The sequence below is a fragment of the Limulus polyphemus genome, unplaced genomic scaffold (genome assembly GCF_000517525.1).
Source record: "Limulus polyphemus unplaced genomic scaffold, Limulus_polyphemus-2.1.2 Scaffold3498, whole genome shotgun sequence".
In the NCBI taxonomy this organism is placed as follows: domain Eukaryota; kingdom Metazoa; phylum Arthropoda; class Merostomata; order Xiphosura; family Limulidae; genus Limulus; species Limulus polyphemus.
The window spans coordinates 74,199-94,963 of record NW_013669108.1 but is presented as its reverse complement, the minus strand read 5'-3'; the positions used below and the strand labels follow the sequence as shown (position 1 = coordinate 94,963).

Here is a 20,765-nt window from a genome sequence, read left to right as displayed (position 1 = left end):
CAGTGTTACGACAGTAGAAATCACGTGACGCTGGTAACACGTCATGAGATTCTAGAAAGATCATGTCTGTTCCTGGCAACTCTAGATTTCTCTACGCGCCCTCTATTCTTGTATATATAATACCAGCAAGAAGTGACGGTATAGATAATTGCAGACAGGCAGAGATAGAGATGGACAATTGAGTCAAGTGCAGTGGTAAATAAAGTGCGTGAATCATTCGTAGTGAATTATAGCGTGTGTTTAAGTTAAAGTTGAATTGAGAAAGAATAAACTAGTTTTATTTAAGAAAAGTCTTGTATCGCTGAAGGTTCTCGGAAAGAATTTCTACGAAAAATTAACAAACGAACACAGACGTAACAATATACACTTCACCACTATATGAAGCGTAGTCTTAGTCTGTATCCTATCCCAATCATGTTGAAGTTCCTATGTCTTATCTACCACCTTCTATTTGTCCAGTGATCTGAAGCCAGTGGACTTAACAGTTTGAACTTTCTAGCATGACTCGTCACCATGTTTAAAACTCTATAGTTCTCGTCTTATTATTCACATTTGTTTTAACTACTAGTCTTTCTATTGTTACACTTTATATCTCTCGTTCTCACTATACTTTCAATTTCGTCTTTCTCTTCTTTCCCCTTTTCTCACTAGTGCTCTCAATACCTTCCCTCACCCTTTTTATCCATATCTTGCATATTTTATTCTTCCTCTTTTTTTCTCTCTTTTTCTTCGTTTGTCCGACGAGAAGGCGTAACTCTCTAATGGCCGCCAGTCCCCTATAGGGCTGGAATGAAATAACACCAAATGATGATGATGATCTGTATCCTGTCCAGGTCGAATCTTATCGTTCTATAAGTCTCACTGGTGTTTTAAGAAAGACCATTGAGTGTGTCCTGGTGTATTTATTATTCAAACTTCACCGTTTTTAGACCATTAAGCTTGTCCTGGTGTATTTAGTATTCAAACTTCGCCGTTTTTACTCCTTCTTATGTAAATCAGTTTCGTCAACTTTTTTCTCACTGGTCACAGTGCTACTGTTTCCATCGAAGGTGCTCTCTCCCGTTCCTTCTTACTATATATTCTGGAGCACCTCAGGATCAGTATTGTCTTCTCTCCTTTGTATTTTATGTCTTTCTGACATATATGTTCCATGCCCTAGAGTTCCTATTCATCTTTTCCAATATGCTAATGATACAGCTCTTGTTGACATCTGACCAACAATAATCATTTTCAATACAGCTCTGCATTCTGCTGTTAACTTTGTTTTTGCTTGAAGCTGTTGCTTGCGTTTTTCTATCAGTGCTACTGAAACCATATTTATACTTTTTGGTCTAGTTCAGCATAAATTTCGTCCTTGTCACAATCTGCTCCTCTTGGATGTATGAGTTGATGATGTTCAAATGCAGCTTTCTGATACTATAAAATACCTGGGTATTTGTTTTGACAAACATCTTACCTGTAAAGCTCAGGTGACAGCTATCAACCAGAAAATCACCTTCCATTTCCATCTCCTCCGTCAGTTATCAAGAACTATGTAGAATTTGAATACACCCCTTCATTTGCCTGTGTCTTACCTATGGTCGTACTGCTTAAATTTCTGCTTATTCCAACTTTTGTCATATCCGCTAGTCATCTTTCGTGTGAAACTACCCAGTCATACACTGCATTTCTATAATCGGATCTCTTTTCCATCTTCGCAACTTTCGGACCCAGTATATTCGCCACTGTTTTCTGAATCAAAATGTCTTATTTGCTGATCTGCGTTTCATGCCAGTGAGAACCCCCCTCGCAAATCTTACCCCCTGTTATTCATTTATTGAACTTCTATGCCGTGTCACTCCACTAGATGATCCCAATCACAATGCCACAACTAAATTTACCAGATTAAATTTATCCAGAGGATTGATGGATTGGTGTTCTGACTACTGCCATCGCTCATCCACATGATATGCTTCTTCTGGTTCCTGCTCCTTACTGATGCCATACTCACATTTCTGATATTTTTCACTTCGTTCGCAGTCACGTCATTTGCGTTTATAATCTTCTAGCTCCGTACGTTCGTACATCTCTTAATCGTTGAGAAAGTGTAACCCTCTGATGGCCGACCACCCTCCTCCCCTGGGCTGGAATGAAATGACATTAAAAAACAAAAAAAATATTTCGGTTTGCCCTTGTACAGGGTTACTGATGAGGGATGAAATTATCCAAAACTGGTAAAACTTCGTAGCAAAATACATTATTACTGTGTGCTTCTTTTTATAGACACAACGGCATTCATAACAACTAGAACTGTGAAATCATTTTGATGTTCGACATGGCTATATCGGGCTATCTGCTGTGTCCACCGAGGGGGAATCGGACCCCTGATTTTACCATTATAAATCCGACGACGTACCGCTGTCCTACCGGGGGATGAAAGTAACAAGATGTTTGTTTGTTTATTTGTAGTTATGCACAAAGCTACACAATGGGCTATCTGTGCTCTGCCCACCACGGGTATCGAAACCCGGTTTCTACTGTTGTAAATCCGCAGACTTACCGCTGTGCCACTGGGGTGGCGTAACAAGATGTATCCTCACGTTGTATTTAAAATAATGTATATAAAGCAACTCTAATTTTAATAGGCCCGGCATGGCCAGGTGGTTAAGGCGCTCGACTCGCAATCTGTGGGTCGCGGGTTCGAATCCCCGCTACACCAAACATGCTCGCCCTTTCAGCCGTGGGGGCGTTATAATGTGACGGTCAATCCCACTATTCGTTGGTAGAAGAGTAGCCCAAGAGTTGGCGATGAGTGGTGATGACTAGCTGCCTTCTCTCTAGTCTTACACTGCTAAATTAGGGACGGCTAGCGCAGATAGCCCTCGTGTAGCTTTGCGCGAAATTCAAAACAAACAAACAAACTAATATTAGTATAGTATTCTTAACCTTGAAGTCATAGAAGTATTTTACAAAGTATAGACTATTAGTGATACTTCCATTGAGAAACTTCCTTGGTGAATGACAGTTTTCTTAATTTTTCTGGTAAAAGTTAAAAAATATTTTAATTCATAAAAATTAAAAATTTTACAGCAGGATTTGAAATAAAAAATACAGCATTTATGACATGAAACGCAAGAAAAAGGAATATATCAGGATGACTATCTGTCATCACATACTGTATAATACGTAAACGTAAATTAGAGAGCTAAATTTTGTAAACAACAAAATGAGAAATTTATAGCAATCATTTTTAAATTACCGTATGAATTACTGTTTGCAGTTTAATAATTTAATTGAAAGTCAAGAATAGCAAATAAATAAGAGGTATTTCATGCTGATGAGTTATTAGTTAAGAGTCATAAAAAATGTGCTCAGCCTTTGCTACAAATATATAAGCTAATTTTGTATATTTTAAGCCATATGATAACTGAAGTATGTGAAACGTTTATCTAATATTGGAAAAATTCCCAAAATTATCTGTAACTCATTACAGTAATACCATGAACAAACAGTCAGAGCTTAAGAACAGTGTTAAGTCATCAAAAATTGCAGCTTACTCTCTCAAATCCGGAAGGACACAGTGCAGTAAAATTACATAAGGGTAGTCGTGCTCTTATGAAAACTTTATAAACATAGAAAGCTTTATTAACAAATGTTTATGAGTCACCTTTTTCACAGGACCTCACAAGTATAAAAGGAAAATGGCACGTGAAACATTTTACTAATTTATTTTTTAAATTAAATAAGAAACTTTTTCTTCTTTTTTTTTTTATAGCGGTCCAACATGAAAGAGCACCGCGGTCTCAACCACGGAAACATCATGCACTCTGTAACTCAGGAGACTCCGTTTCATACTTTTCACCCACTGCTAACACAATCACTTATCATAGAACACAAATGGCGGCCAACTTAACAACATTGGGATCATATTATGCACCCTCTGGAGAAATTAAGGTTGGTGAAGTTCACGATTTTCCTTCGACGTCATTTTTATCCTTTGAAAATAGTGATATTAACTCGTACCCAAACCGAGAAGAAACAGCAAGCTCTTTTATGTACACTCAAACGGAAAAGACTCCATCTTCAGGATCTGTAACAGGTAAGGTATTGCTTAAAAACTCTTCGCATTATACAAAAGGGTCAACCCGGGGGCATTTGTTTGACAAGATTCTTGGAGACTGAAAACAATTAAATGGCAGTTAACAAATTAAACATACTGGAAAATTAGAAATATATTGTCTATTCTGCGAGCTAAGTCCTACGTATATGATACTACCTTTTAATATTGTATGCATTATCGTTACAAACAATTGCTAAATTATGCTTTGATCAAGTAAGATAAATTGATACTATTATCCTTCAGTTAAACTCAGTAGTAGTCAACTTAACATAATACGTGTAGCAGATACCCAAATAAGTATATACAATGCTCTCATCTATTACTATCAATCAGTCATGGCGTCTTCACCAATATGAGGAATGATGACTATAATTCGCCATTGCTCTCTATTCTTCGTTGTCTGCACCAACTTTCCTAATTCAGGTTTCTCACCTCTAAACCATTTTCTAATATCATCGAGTCATACGATTGTTTGCCTGCTTCTTGCTCTTCTCCTTCAGTATTACCCTTCAGAATTTCTGCCATTTTTCCCTAAGACATACTTATATCTCCAAATTAGCGCATCTTCCGTTTCCTACATATGTTCAGCAGATTTTTTTTTTTTTTTTTTGTCTTTGCACATTCTAATATTTTCTCATCAATTTTGGTTTCTATGTAGCTTATCTCCATCATTCGTTTTGACACCCTGTTTTAAATTCTTCCAAAAGTATTTTTGTTTCACCAGATACAGTCCACTTTCCACTCACAGAACTGACCATATGTCAGATGAAGTAATGCTGTTTTTGCCATTCCTATAGTTCGCTTTATCTTTTCACATTTGTTATTGCTACTGATATTCGTCCCGGAGTAAGCAAACTCATCTATTTGTCCCAATGCTTTACCTTCTACTTTGATGTATATTCTTAGATCTTCCTCACAGCTTGAATGACATTTATTCTAAGTCCATGGTTTCTCCCACTCAACAATATTGTCAAATAACTTTGTATCTCTAGCTTTGGTTTGCTCATAAGTTATGTACCACTAACACACTATTACTGCAGATTGTTTCCGTTAATCTTTCTCGTCAACTTCTATGCACACAAATTATATAATGAGACAGTACAAATCCTTGTCGTCCGCCTCTTTTAACTGAAAAACTGCTTATTTATCTGTAAATTCGAACTTCTGCTTTCTATTTCCAGTATAAATTCTTCAGATTCCGATTCTGCTTGATTTACCACAGTCTGCTACAGGATATCTCTTTTGATTGGTTAACCTTTTCAAAGTTAAAGTCCATCAAGTATACATAAAGATTTATTTGCATTTCTACGACTTTTTCACTGAACATCCTGAAGCTAAAGATCCTCTCTCTCATACCTATCTCCTTCTAAAATGATTTGGGTCTAGTGACAGCTCACTCCAGCCTTATGTTTAATTTCCGCTGAGGGCTAATTTTAGAAATACTTTTTAAGAGTGTTCTATCAAGCTGGTTTTTCTGTAGTTACCATACACGCAATAGCCCTAAGTTTCGAGATTGGCACAAAACACAGTTCTTTTAAAATATGTTGGTAATGTTCCTGCTCTATAAAGGGAGTAACAATTTTAGTTTCTAAAATATCCATTTTATTTTAAATTGCTATTGGAATCTCGTCTATACCGTATATTTTTCCATTTTTTTATAATTCTATTGGCTTCCCGGATCTCACTTTTGAGAATCGCTGGACCGTTATTGCGTGTTTCTACCATTTCTAGGGCTAGCTCCTTTCCACTACTCTCATTATACAGTTCTCTCGCATACTCCGTCCATCTCTCTTAATATCCTCAAACAGGATCTATTTTGCGGCATTTCCACCTTAAACTTAATTATGTTACACAAATGCAAAGATAAAAATTTATTTTCTGTAGGTTGTTTATGCATGGCAAAAACCACTATTAGAAAAAATATGTTTCATTGAAGTATTATTTTATCAATTTATGCTCATTAATAGTATAAAACACTATATATTTGCTATATAAATGCGTATTTAATATCTCGGTTAATTTGAAACATTACTTTGCTTATTTCAAATAACATTAAGAAATATTTTGATCATAGAAACGCGTTAAAAATGTATGTCATATAAAGTGTGAAGCCAAAGCTATTAGTAACTAAACTATGATAATTAAACAGAACTGTTTAGGTTATTGTTCCTTCTAGTCTATCATTTCAAAATAAGGGACGTATAACTGTGCGCGAAATCTAACAGACAAAGTTAATGTACTTGAGGTAAATTAATGTGTAATCTATCCAAAAGTAACTAACGGTAGAGCTAAACTATGGTAATTAAACAGAACTGTTTAGGTTAATGTTCCTTCTAGTCTGTCATTTCAAAATAAGGGACGTATAACTGTGCGCGAAATCTAACAAAGTTAATGTACTTGAAGTAAATTAATGTGTAATCTATCCAAAAGTAACTAACGGTAGAGCTCTTTATTTTAAAGCTCTGCAATAATGCAATGAGCATTACTTTTTCAATGGTTCTCTAAAAAAATTCACTCATTTAAAATAAATTGGCAAGCAACGAAGTATAATTTTGTTCTGTCTTCTTCAGGTATGATCTGTAGCTAGGTATACGGGGTTTATAAACAAGTATAAAGACCAAAGACACAAGGGTTTAATGTAAAGTATATTATGTCACCTAGGACAAGGTTAAGGCCGAGTTTAAAGTGGAAAAAACACTAGAGACAATAGTAATATAATCTAGGAAAACTTTAACTTGACACAACGTTTTGGGCCTAAACCCATCTTATTGAACTTAAGAAAGGTTTAGGCCCGAAAGGTTGCATCAAATTAAAGTTTTCCTACAATTTATTACAATTGTGTCTAGTGTTTTATTTTTCTTTCGTAAACTTTGTTTTGCATCTTTTGTGCGGTTTATTTAACATATTTTTTGTGTCTGTATACAAGATCAAGTGTGTGAGTGATAAATAAACTCAGCCAAGTACGACTGATCTCGCTCGGGTATTTATTACGGTTTAGTGAAAGATCACTAAGCAGTCTTTTTATTTTTAGGTTTTTAGTGAATAAAATCAGCCAAATACGATTTATGTTTCTAGGGCCACTATCATTCAGTTGGGCTTAGTTAAAAATGTTTAAACAAAAACTAGATATTTTACCTCAGTCGTCATAATGAGTTATGGTGTTGGGCTTAAAACTTCTTGGCATCAACAAACAGTCAAATTTAAGATCCGTCAAAGTATAGCTGTACTTTATTAAAATGAATCTGTAATGAAACTGTTAAGAGCAAAGTGTTGAAATGTTTAATGTTTCATTTATGCTTGTATTTCACCAGTTTTGAAATTGAAAATTTCAAGGTGAACGGCACCTTATGCGCACAAGCGCTAAATAGTTAAGTCATAATTTTGAATTACTGACCATAGGGAATGCACCTAGCCAGCAGAATCTGACACCACAAGGTCTCTTTATCTAGCTATTTGAACCGAATAAAAGGATTGACTGTCACTTTCACAATGTAACCACAGCTGAAAGGGCGAACGTGTTCAGCAGCATTACTTCTCGAACCCTGGACCCTCTTATACGCAGCCCGACATGCTATCAATTAGGCCACATTCGGCCTCACCACATCTTTAGATCTTTAAAACAGGTTACTCATCTAGTTAGATTTAGGCAAAAATAAAATATAAGTTCCTTATAGTCTACCAGTGTGAATATCATCGTAAATTAATAAAAACAAAATAAATTCTCTATAGCAAGGAATGGATTTCATGGAAGTAACATAATAGATCAAGAAATATTAAGAATTTTTTAGTATATCGTATGATAATACTTACTGAACTGGCAAAATATATCCAGGTTAATTCATAATTTTACGTAGTATACATATGTTTTACCTTATTCTTACATCGATATAGATTTATGGTAAAGCTTCAGGAACACCTTATAGATAAAGGAAGTGGAGTTAGACTGTTACCTCAACTTTGATAGCGGTTTTCATCAATTAAGATGAATGTCATGGAAATTCAAAATATTTTTTTCTCTAATGAACACTTTTTATTATAAATGTCATTTCTAATTAAAACATAGATTACACATAGACTTTATATATATATATACATATATATATATGGAAAAAATGCACTTCTAGTGGTTGGGGGGCCATTTTACTTATTTGGATAAAAACGGTCCCTTCATTTAACTCATGACAACTGCAGTATCATAACGTATCGTATTTCATAACTATTTACCTTATATTGAATATAGTAATGATACACATTTCTTATTAACAGTGTTTATATTTTCTGAGTTGCATTAAATTACGCAAATATCTGTTTCACTTTTTAGTTTATAATACAAAATTAGGTAGATGAAATTGAACCTAATTATGTTATTTGAACAGTTCGCAAACTAATATCACAATAACAATAATAAAGTTAGTTTGTCAGATCGCAAAGTTGCGCAATACACTATCTGTGTTGTGCTCGTTGTAGGAATCGAACTCAGAATTTTAACATTATAAACCATAAAATTTACCGCTAATTCACCATAGAGAAAACATACATGTTTCTACAAAATATTCAGTAAGTGATTGTTTTGTTTTATAATATTGTGCGTACTGTTCTTCATTAGCGGCACAACCAATTTGAAGGTCTAATTTTGTTCACAACAAATTGGTGTATTCGAACATACAGTAATTCATAGTTTAAATATTAATACATAATTCATATTACCATATTAATAACAAATTTAGACAGTTTACGATTTCAATAAACGCTGAAAGGACGCTTCTTAACGTATTAAGAAATAAATAAAATACTAATTATAATGAAAGTATATTAACTACCCGTTTGCAGACTTCTAAACACCCTTAATGCATCGTTTCCTATCGTCACCTATCAAGGGTTCTTACAAATAGTTATATTTTTTGTTTTCAGTGAAAATAGCTATTAACATTAAAGAACTTCGATTAATTATTGTTCATATTCGATTTAATGGTCCGAATTAAAAATATGATTAGATTTTAATCCTCATTTATTGAAAGATAATTACTCAGACTCGTGTTTAGAAGTATTTTTAAATAAAGTGGTATATACAGATATTTTTATCAATGAAAATAATAAATTCAAGCAATTATAACTGATATTGAGTTATTGTGATGTTATTCGAAAGTAATTAAGAACTGTATTTGTTTAAGGAGTGTATTGGATAGTAAGTTTCTGTACCCAATTTAATTGCAATATGCTATCTATCCTTTACCGATCAATGAGGCTTTTTTTGAATTGTAACAAAACGGTTAACTGGTTTCTCAATTTAAGCTTGATTTTATTATTTTTCTCAAGTTCGTGACAGAGATGAGTCACATTCCCTAATGTTATTTTGGAAAACATAACTTCCAATAACAGAATTTTATCAATTAAGAGACTTGTTAAACAAATATAATGTTGTTTAATAACTTTAGGTGAGAGTAGTTTCAACCATTGGTTATATATGTATCTTTATTCTGTCTAAAGACCTCAGGAAAAGTCATCTCTAGTCCTAAATCTCTCTTATTTTGCTTTTGCCAAACTCAAGTGAATGCTTATAATGGAAGTGTACGACAGAGCTTAATGCTTGTGGGAGTGCGAGTTAGAATATATATATTTGCTTATGTTCCTTTAAGTGTATACAATAATAGATTCGTCAAATAAATTCATACTATTTACAAGCAAATATATGTAAAATATGCAATGAATTTACAATTATAATAACGAGCTAATTCAGGTGAAGTTATAGTTAGCTTGACGCACTTTTAAAGAAATAGCGAACATATAATTTTTGGAAGTTTCTGGGTATAGTTGTATCTTCCACCTATCTACAAGTTACTTTTATCAATTCAAACTGTCATGCTTGCAGAATTAGACCTGAGAGTGAGTAGATGCATTTAAGAGCAATATTGTTCTTAAAATCATCCTTTATTGGTCAGACTAATATGTCTTGGTCTATAGATGTATAAAAACCACAACATCATAGTACTTATTGCAAAATATGCCCAAACCTTGCCTTGTACTCATCTTATTGTTGAGTTTATTACCGACGGAAGGAGGTCAGTTTATGGTCTTTGTGACATCTGTATTGTCAACTCTAAGAACCTATGTGTTAAAGCAAAGAATAATGGGTAACAATATATATATATTCATATATCAATCACACTATATCTGCTGTATCCGTTTCCGACGAGTCCTTTTGCGCAATACCACGACTAATCACGCTAGCTACGATACGATAGACACAGTAGTGGTTTAGACAATATTTATATTATCAGATACGAGGAACATAATTGTATGGTATGAAATAGAATAATTTAGTGAACTGTAATTTTTATTACTTTTACAAGAGTATTTACAATTCAGAATTAAGATAAGGATAAATATCACAATATAGTTTTTATTTTTATTTTAACACCAATTATTTATTATTATCAATTATTTTTACTTGAATTAACTTTATTAACTTTTCCCATCATTCATCAGAACTGGTAATCCAACAAACTAGTCGGATGGCCATGAATCAGTTGGCTAAAATAGTAGTCATATGCAAAATTAGGGATGTTAAATAATTCTAGTGTTCCTTATTCCTTCTGTGAAACTTATCTAATAGCTTGTGTTGCTCTGCATTTTGTGATCACAATCAGGTTTGTGATTGTCAAAGTAATGGTCAGGATAGCCTTTGTAATTGATTGCCTAATACATGTCTCCAGATTATGATTTGCATTATGAGCACTTTTTCTGTATCTACAGAAGTAAGCAGGAAATTGAACAGAAATACATGATATTTCACGCTTCATTTTCTTTGTTTAAGTTGAAACTAAATGTTTTGTTTTGTTTAATAAAAAAAAACTGTGTCCATTCTATTTTCTTTTGGTCGACATTGTCTTGGTTATACTATTCGTAAAAATTTATCAAAACAGAAACAAAGCTATTAAATTACAGTTTTGCTGCTTTGACTAAGGACTTGTTTTTTATAAAAGGATTAGCTAAAACAGTTGAATATCTATATTTTTAGTGTTCACTCATTTTATACCATTCAAGTCTGTCTTTCGTTGAAATTAAAAGGTCATTTCTAAGACAACAGAAGATTTATGGTGGAGAAAGGTAGTTACAGGAACAACAGAGAATCTTATACGGTCAGGTAAAAGGTTGATTGCGCAGAGGGTAGTGATGTAGCAGAGCAACTAGATGACGTTCAAATAACCTCCACGTTATTTTGCCAATGCCAATCAAAATTAACAGCTACGTCTTCTTTATTACTGGATATTCCAGATACCACGAAGGCCTAGTGCCTTTGGATTGTTGACATTTCGGCTGCATGACAGCCAGGATGCTGAATGTTGGCATCCATATTCTCCACCACAATCTAGTTGGAGCAACATAAAGACAGGTTATCTAGTTATCCCGGTTAGTAGCTAATACAATCGTCTAAGCCTAATCTCTAATTTGCCCATTACTAACTACTAATTACCAATTAGTTTATATCTTTCATTTTGCTTACTTACGTGCTTCCATCTTCAAGCATCTTTGAAAAGTCCTGTATATGATTACAGGGGCCAAGATTTGATCCTGAATCTTCGTGTTAGAAAGGCAAGTCTGCTGACCGCTGGGCTATCACCCTATTGGAACTTGAATCAACTAGCTGTTTGGATAATTTCAAGAGGAATATCCAGATTTTGCTGACTTCTATATTGAGTTGACTGACTGACTAACTGACAAGTTAGTTGGATATAGAAAATTTCTCTTTTTTTTATTTTTCTCTTGGTGGTTCATATCCCATTATTTTAGTGTTATTTCATTTTATTTGATGATTTTCGTCTGTGGCATGATGGGATATTGCAGATAGGCTACTAGTACAGTTTTGTTGTGCTCCTGAATTCTATCTTTTGTTGGTATTTTTATTTTTCCAATATATAGAACTAACATTCACAAGAGATGCTGTAATTGGTGTGTATGCTCTCCATCACGTCTTTAAATACATTGGTGTGCGATATTTGTACTGTGTTGTAGTTTTGTTCACTGTTCTGGCTTTATGTTGTTTCCATATCCTTTATATGTTTTCAAAGAGACCGTTGACATAGAGGAATATGTTTATGTGTCTGTAATTTCCTTCCTGCTTCGGGCATGTTCGACTCGCAATCTGCGGATCGCGGGTTCGAATCCCCGTCACACCGAACATGCTAGCCTTTTCAGCAGTGGTGGCGTTATAATGTTACAGTCAATCCTCCCTATTCGTTGGTAAAAGAGTAGCCCAAGGGTTGGCAGTGGGTGGTGTTGACTAACTGCCTTCCCTCTAGTCTATCACTGTTAAATTAGGGACGGCTAGTGCAGATAAACTTTGTTTCCTTTTTTCTTTGTTTGTAGATAAGCACAAAGCTACACAAAGGGCTATCTGTGCTCTGCCCGCCATGGGTATCGAAACCCGGTTTCTAGTGTTGTAAATCTGCAGACATATTGCTGTTCCACTGGAGGGCGCACAGATAGCCCTGGTGTAGCTTTGCGCGAAATTCAAACCAAACTATACCTTTCTGCTAATTTTTGGTGTACCACTGCATACTGTCCTTTTCAGGACATTCCTTGAAATTGGCAGTAGATTAACAGCTAACATATAGAATATCAAATAACTGTCAATTAAATATTAGTTAACAGTAATTTTTCTTTGTAAAGAATGATAAGTAGGTATTGTACAATGCTAAAATACCAATTCTGAAACATTTGTTTAATACAAACTTTTTTAAATAGAATTAGAATGATACATTTTTACTTGCATTTTCAAATTTAATATGCAGGCGTGCATTCGACAAATGATAGGGTTAAAGTAACTTATTCAAACAGCATTCAGAGATAGTGCCAAGAAGAACATGAACCATTTCTTAAACCATTTTGCGCAAGCAATACTCTGGAGTTGTTGGTACAGTATAGGTGGTGCATTGTATAATGCTGAGTTTGGATGTTCCATTGTTTAATACTATAAAGCATTTGAGCAAGGAAAATTCAGGGATTGATACATGTTCACGACTGATTTGTGCCACAGATTCTGTCCAAATAAAACTAAAATAGGGCAAAGTTCAGAACTCGAAAGCATAGATATCATAAGAACATGGCTGTTTATGTGGATGATCACCAATGCCTACATGGGAAAGCATATATATATCAAAATATAATGTGAAGGGCTTCCTAGCAAACCCTTGTGGAATCTCAAGAAATGTGGAACAACTCGTCCTTGACAAAGTTGTTTCTACACCAAGAGGGCTTGAGGTGGTTACTAGGAGAGAAAGTTAACAGTGGTGGCTGTAGCGGCTGAAACATGTATTCGTTATGTTAATTATGTGCATTAATTAATGTAGCATATTACTCTCATATTTTTAACAGCCTTCTCAGTTAATCAAATTATTGATATCATGGAAAATGCATGATGACGAGAAATCCACTTTAAGTAAAAATGTATAGCAAAGACGGCTGGTATGGGTAATAAAAACTTTAATTAAAACAATATTTATATAATACAATGCAACAACTGCCACGACTTCTATATCGGAGAAACAATTGTTTGTTTGTTATGGATTTTGCTCAAAGCTACATGAGGGCTATCTGCGCTAGCCGTCCTTAATTTGGTAGTGTAAGACTAGAGGGAAGGCAGCTAGTCATCACCACCCACCGCCAACTCTTGGACTACTCTTTTACTAACGAATAGTGGGATTGACCGTCGCATTATAACGCCACCACGGCTGAAAGGGCGAGGATGTTTGGTGTGACGGGGATTTTAACCCGCGACCCACAGATTGCGAGTCGAGTGCCCTAACCACCTGGCCATGCCGGGCCTCACAGAAACAAGCTGAAAATGGAAACCAGATTAAATGAACACAAAACACCTTCCAAGTTTTTGAGCACTGCAAATCAAATAAACACAACATAACCATAGAAAACACCAACATATTAAGTAGAGAAACAAAGACAAACAAACGCAAAATTAAAAAAGCTCTACTTATACAGGATCTCTAACCATAATTGAACCAACATAAAGGAACACCTTTAGACCTATATTAATTAATCATCTGACTGCTGCGCCCCCTACAATCACGAACACGTTCACACTCTCGTCCCCAACACATGTGCCCAGTAACGGTCAGTTTCAAACGTTGTTCTTGTACTTTATTTTAATTAAAGCTTTTAATACCATACCAGCTGTTTCTGCTATACATCATGGAAAATGGTAAAAATAATTTAGCTCTTGGATTGTCATATCCAATACAAAGTTATTGTTTCATATGCTTTGTTCTGAGGATATCACAATGCAGTTCCATGTCTCATCAACGGCGTTTAAAGTTATTTTATACATTCTCCTTATTATAATAACAGCTGCTCACTGAATACCACCGTATATATTATCATTTTTTAAAATTAAAATAGACAATTTTCAAATTATTTTAAAGAAGTTGTATATGTATTTCTGTAGCGATTCATCTAAATGTACTCCAAAAGGCATCTCTCGCTTAATGTACATTTTATCTTTAGTGGATTTTGCAAGTCATGATAAGTTTATTTAATATTTCATAAACCTACGCTCAAATTCTACAGAAGTTTCCTCAGTGGTATTTTGAATAGTAGGAATCGCATTTTTATTGCGTTTATAGGGATAAAAAAATTATTCATGTTGACTCTTTTTATGTCAAAACATGTAGCACAATTTTCAGTCCATCGAATACTGAGTGGCCTTACAAGTATAACTATTATAAGTCTGAGGAACAAAATAAAGAAATATATTTTGGTCCTCTGCTTCATGCATTAGTGATAGACAAATCCTGGAGAAAATGGTACTGGTAACAATAGTTTTGATGGTAATGATATGCACTAGAACGGCATTAGCACTATTGCAAATGGGGAAAGTGGCACTGTTTGCACGAAAAAAAACGATACAGCATTTTGCATTATTACTTGATAATCAGATAAAAATGCAGAATGACTTGACTAGAACAAATGGAAAACATTCAGACCTCAAATAAATTGACCGGCTTTGCTTTGTCTTACATCCTATATTAGAAATACTGTGAGCATCGACTTAGATTTCAGGTTGTATTATTCTAATAATCACAAAAGATGCAGATTGTATATGCTCGAACTGTCAAATATTTGTAAAGTCGTGTAAATTCACTTTGGAATCATTTTTTCTATTGCACCAAAAGGTCTTCAGTTTTAGTGTGTAATTTCAATAAAATCAATATTATACTCAAAACTTAGCATTGTATAGTAATGTTAAACTGACGAACCCTCCAATTTGACTGCCATAGCGTTCTGCATGGAAGTAAATTTTCAGCTTTCTCGGTATCTGTTATATCTGTATGCATTTGAAATTCGTGGTACACTTATAATTAATTTAATATTCACGCCACAAGCTCAGAACAGGGAAACTCAGGTGGTAAACTTAATAATACCTGTCATTTTAATAAAGTAAGTTTTCATGTACTTCGTGAAAGGCTTATTAAAATTACGCTTGTTCATAATGCAGGGAAAAGCCACAACGAAGTCTAGTATCATACCACAACAACCAGCATTTTTTTGACGATCATCGACAAATACAAAGAACCTTAGTTACTGCACGTATAATAGCTTCATGACAAGAAGCTTTTGTGTTAACGATATGGATTGGATACCAAAATGAGAACAATGGACATTTGTGTGAACTTCACGCCTTGTCTCGCATCAAAAACAACAATCGATGACGTTCCATGTGCATTGGCAGAAAGGATAATGATAGACCTTTAGTAAACTGCCCTCCATTTTAACACATTAAATTTGGAAAGCAGCTATACCAATGAATACGTACAAGGACTATTAGTAAACTTAACAAAATTGAACAAACTATTTCATCCTCCAGTCGTAGAATAATCGAAAATAGTTAGTCGTTAAGTTGCTCATTATGTCACTGGAAGAACTTAACGAAGTTAAACCAGAATTAATCAATCGGAGTTTAGATGAAGTAAGTGAAACAATCTTGTTGAACAAATTACATGTAGACATATATTGAAATGCGCCTCTTTGTATAATTTTCATTTTGCATTTTCAGTGTTTTTAATGTTTTAATCATTTTAATATAAGACCTTGATAGCTTTAAATATTAAGACATACAAATTATTTATTTTGTGTATATCTTAGACTATCAAGGAGCACTTCAGTAATATTTAAAGTGAAACAGTAATTCATAAATTTCAAGACTTTTAGCTGTTTGTAATTTATGAATATTCTAAGTTGGTTCAGTATGCTCTCATACAGGTTTTTATGCATTTTAAATTTATATGTAGTTATTTTATTTATTTTTTCTTTCTAAATAAAAATGTTTGTATACAAGTTAACATACAAAAACAAATAAAACCTGGAAGATAAATTCATCCATAAGTGTAAATCATGAATGTACTAAAGCAAAAAAGCTCTATAGAGTTTATCTAATGGATACAAAATATCATACTTAACCGCATGTGTTTGTTATGAATCTATTACGAATTTCAAACTAGAGCGTTCAAATCCTTATTAGAATTATTAAAAGGTATATGATAAAATCATTTCCAATTAAATATGTTTCTTACACGAAGTTTATTTTCTTTGAAAATGTTTCATTCCCACATAAGTAATATAATTTTAAATTATACAACTTACGCACAATTCTAATGAAAATGATTAACTTTTGAGGTTAGTTTACATTGAAGAGGTTTAAGTTGTTGCTATAAATGTAAATTGCAAGAAAATACTCTTAGCATATTTCTATTGTTAATAATTCAACTGACATTACTTTGCACTAGCTGTCAAGATGTCGGCTGGCTCAATACGAGGATTAAGCGATTCTACTAACACCAATACTAGAAAGCATAAGAATGTTCCAGAATCTCAACATTCCGGTATCATGGGACTAAATCTTAATTCCCCCAATTCAAAAATGTCTCCTCTACTTAGTATTACAAATCCAACGTATATTCCCATTTTGGGTTCGTTTGCCTACTCTTATAGTGGTGTTAGTGGTAACCGGGCCTCATCATCTTTCCAACCACTTTTCCCAGCACATATCGACAGAGTCTACGAATCAGCTGCAAAACTGCTTTTTTTTTCGGTTAAGTGGATTCGTGGAATCTCGTCTTTCCTACAACTCCATTTTCGAGACCAAGCCATCCTGTTGGAAGACTCGTGGAGTGACGTCTTTGTCCTGAGTGCTGCTCAGTGGGGATTTCCCCTGCACGAAGGTAAAGTAAAAAACGACAACAAATTTAAAGTAATTGCATATTTTTATAAGAGTTCTGATATAAATTAAAAATTAACATATTCCCTATGTGAAGATGTTGGTCTGATATACTCAACTGATTTTCACAACATAAGCACCAACCAATCATTTCATTTATTTCGAGTTGTTACAATACAAAATAATCAGACAATAAAAGCTTGGAGACGGCTTGAATGAGTAATGAAGAAAACTTTATTATAAATGTACAACGTTTCGACAAGATTATGTCATCTTCAGGTACAAATAGTTTAGAGAGACACGTGAATATATATATATACAGTATGGAATAAAAAAAAGGTCAAATGACCGGAGGTTGCTTAGTAAAGGTATCTTGGTATCCCGGAGTGTTGGTTTAGGGTAGACTGTTTTGTTCAATTAAGATACCTTCCTTTATTTTGCAATTGTTGATGTTTGGTTTTTGTTTAAAATTACAGTGTTTTGTATAGATATATATATCATGTTTTTTTTAGTTGCAATGGTGGTAAACATGGGAGTGTTTTTTATTATGTTCGGTGAATCTGGTTTCCAATCTTTTTCCGGTTTCTCCGATGTAGAATTCTAGACAGTTAAATAACATTATTTTATAAATGACGTTGGTATTGTGTGATTCTATGCATTGTTTGTTTGTTTGCAGTTAAGCACAAAGCTACACACAGGGCTATCTGTGCTCTGCCCACCACGGGGTTTTTGAGTGAATTTGAAGTCAACAGGAAGTTTATGTTTAATGGCAAGTTTTCTCCAAGTGTTGATTATTTTTGAACTGATTTCAAGGATGAATGGTAAACTGCAGTGTAATTTGTGTTGTTGTTTGTTGTATTGGTGTCAATTTTGTTTGTGAGTTGAGTTTGATTTCCAATGTAGAATTCTGGACAGTTATCGCACGGTATTATATAAATGACGTTAGTATTGTGTGATTCTATGTAATTTTTTAATTAGTAATGATTTTAGTTTAGGGCTAGGTTTTTGAGTGAATTTGAAGTCAACGGGAATTTTATGTCTTTTGACAAGTTTCCCCTGAAGAAAATTAGAAACCAGAATCCCCGAACATAATTTTAAAAAACTCTCATGTTTACCACCATTGCAACTCAAAAACACAGTATTTCTATACAAACATTGTAATTTTAAACAAAGAATTAAACATCAATAAACGCAAAATAAAGGAAGCTATCTTAATTGAACAAAACAGTCAACCCTAAACCAACACTCCGGGATACCAATATATATTTACTAAGCAATCCCCGGTCATTTGACCTTTTTGTTCCATACTGTATATATATTTCTGTGTCTCCCTAAATTACTTGTACCTAATGATGACATATTCTTGTCGAAATGTTGTCCTTTTATAATATAGTTTTCTTCAATACCAATTCAAGCCATCTTCAAACTTATATTTTCTGAAAAGTGGGTTTCTAGTTTTCAAATTTAAAAACAAAGATGATCAGATAGCTTTAAATATTTATTTCACTCATACGTGCATTTATGGAAAGGCTAAAAACCTCAAGGCTTCAAAGAGCACCTTTTTAAGTTAATAAAACGAGCAATCTATCTAAAATACTGTCTCATTATTCTATTGCACTTGACCTCTAAGAATTTAGGGAATCGCATTCGGCGGTCGAGCTTTAGCCGCCCTACTTTAGCACCACCATCCCTAACGCAATCTCTCTAGTTCCTACCTCTATGCAGGACATTTCTTTTTCATCAAAATAACCTAACAATTCTTTCTTTTTTCATTCCAAAATGGAAGAATTAGTCAGTCATCTTCACTTTCAAAGCGCAAATGAGATAACGTTTATAAAATTACTTGTATAAGCATCAATATTGCGTTGCCTTTTTCTCGAAAAGCATTAAAATTTAATATGTATATATATATATATATACTTGTGTGTGTGAGTATGTATGTGTCTGTGTAAAACTAAAAATCTTTAGTTTTTTCAGGGGTGTTATCTATGAGTGCTACGTTAAGTCCTGAGAAACGTGTTGTTGTCGTCAACCAGCTTCAGCTCATGAAAGATGTGATGTCACAGCTAACTTCGCTTCAAGTTAATAGCACTGAATACGCATATCTAAAAACCATACTGTTATTTAAGCCAGGTATTTACTTTTTTTCATATATAGCAGTGAACCGTTAAAGTTTAAGATACCAAATATATTACCCTAGTTCTAATGCTTCTCATACTTTTATTTCAGTTTCAACAAAAAATGAAAATATACATTTGGTTTAAACTTCTGTATGAGTTATCAGAAATATTGAAACATAGTGTCTGTGATTTTCGTACAGAATTTCTTTTTACTTTTAAACTAATCAATCACACAAATTATGAATAAAAAAATTATAATTCGCAAAAGTTTGTCACAGTATTAAGAAATCGTTTTAAATGAATTTAGCTTCCTGTTCCTGTTAATTTCTAAAACTCGTAAATGTTCTTATTCCTTCTGACAGAAGTCCATGGCTTGCGTGATCCTCTCCAAGTAGAATTGCTGCAGGACCAGACTCAACTGATGTTACATGAATACGTTTTAACGAAACAGCCACCATCTAAAGTTCGTTTCGGGAAGTTGTTGCTTGTATTATCTGTAGTCAGACGTATAAGTAGCCATGCAATTGAGGAAGCTTTCTTCCGAAAAACCATCGGAAATATTCCAATTGAAAGATTGCTTTGTGACATGTTCCATGCTACATAGATATCACATCAAGATTTCGTTTAGAATCAAGGAAACTAAAACACATTCTGAGCACATAAGGATTGGAAATTTTAGCTGATTACTGATCAATAAATCCTAAAAAAAATCCATACTTAATACTTAAATTTTCGTTTTTATTGTTACTGTACATGTTAGTTTTGAGATAATACCGTATATGTTCGTGAACACCACAATTCACGCTACTAGTGTTCTAATGTGGGAGTAATAAGCGTAGTTTTAGAATTAGAGTGGAAAAAATACTGAATTATTCAACAGCTACGTTTCCTTCCAGATACCCAACGCGACAGTTTTTTTTTTCTTTGTTTTTTACCTAAAATAAAAACTGGGAATATATTAATGAGAAACAAAACTCTCCGCCTGAACCTTACCTTGAGAACACAAATAATTTAGCATACTGTTGTTTAAAGATAAAAAATTGTTGTATAGAGATTAGAAAATATCTGGCTTTAATGTTATGTGACTTTAAAAAAGATATATATCTTCTGGATTGGAGTCTCCATCTTATAATTCTAATTCCTTACTCGACAAAATTTTATGAACTGTTTGTTACACATCAGAAATAAAACAATTGTTAGTCTGAAATGTTTCAGTTGACGTTATCCACCTGAACTTTATGAATAAAAACAACAGTAATTGCAATACAATTCAATTTTGAAAAACGAAAGTATAATTTCCGAAAACAATTGGGTTATT

General features: G+C 33.7%; 1 protein-coding gene across 1 annotated transcript; it reads left to right on the top strand.

Annotated features, from left to right (window-relative positions):
• The first annotated feature begins 3,876 nt into the window (after window positions 1–3,876).
• On the top strand, window positions 3,877–20,211 carry LOC106469456 (photoreceptor-specific nuclear receptor-like). The gene is made up of 4 exons (XM_013929952.2): window positions 3,877–4,078; window positions 16,897–17,331; window positions 19,305–19,460; window positions 19,810–20,211. Exons 1-4 carry the CDS (start codon window positions 3,877–3,879, stop codon window positions 20,049–20,051), a joined length of 1,035 nt encoding a protein of 344 aa, XP_013785406.1. The 3' UTR covers window positions 20,052–20,211.
• The last annotated feature ends 554 nt before the right edge of the window (window positions 20,212–20,765 follow it).

What these genes read in the sequence shown, in the direction of transcription:
- LOC106469456 (XM_013929952.2), top strand. Translation starts at nt 3,877, where the DNA reads ATGGCGGCCAACTTAACAACATTGGGATCATATTATGCACCCTCTGGA. An exon ending in ATCTTCAGGATCTGTAACAG is followed by an intron (nt 4,079 to 16,896) that starts GTAAGGTATTGC and finishes ACTTTGCACTAG; the next exon opens with CTGTCAAGATGTCGGCTGGC. An exon ending in GGGATTTCCCCTGCACGAAG is followed by an intron (nt 17,332 to 19,304) that starts GTAAAGTAAAAA and finishes TAGTTTTTTCAG; the next exon opens with GGGTGTTATCTATGAGTGCT.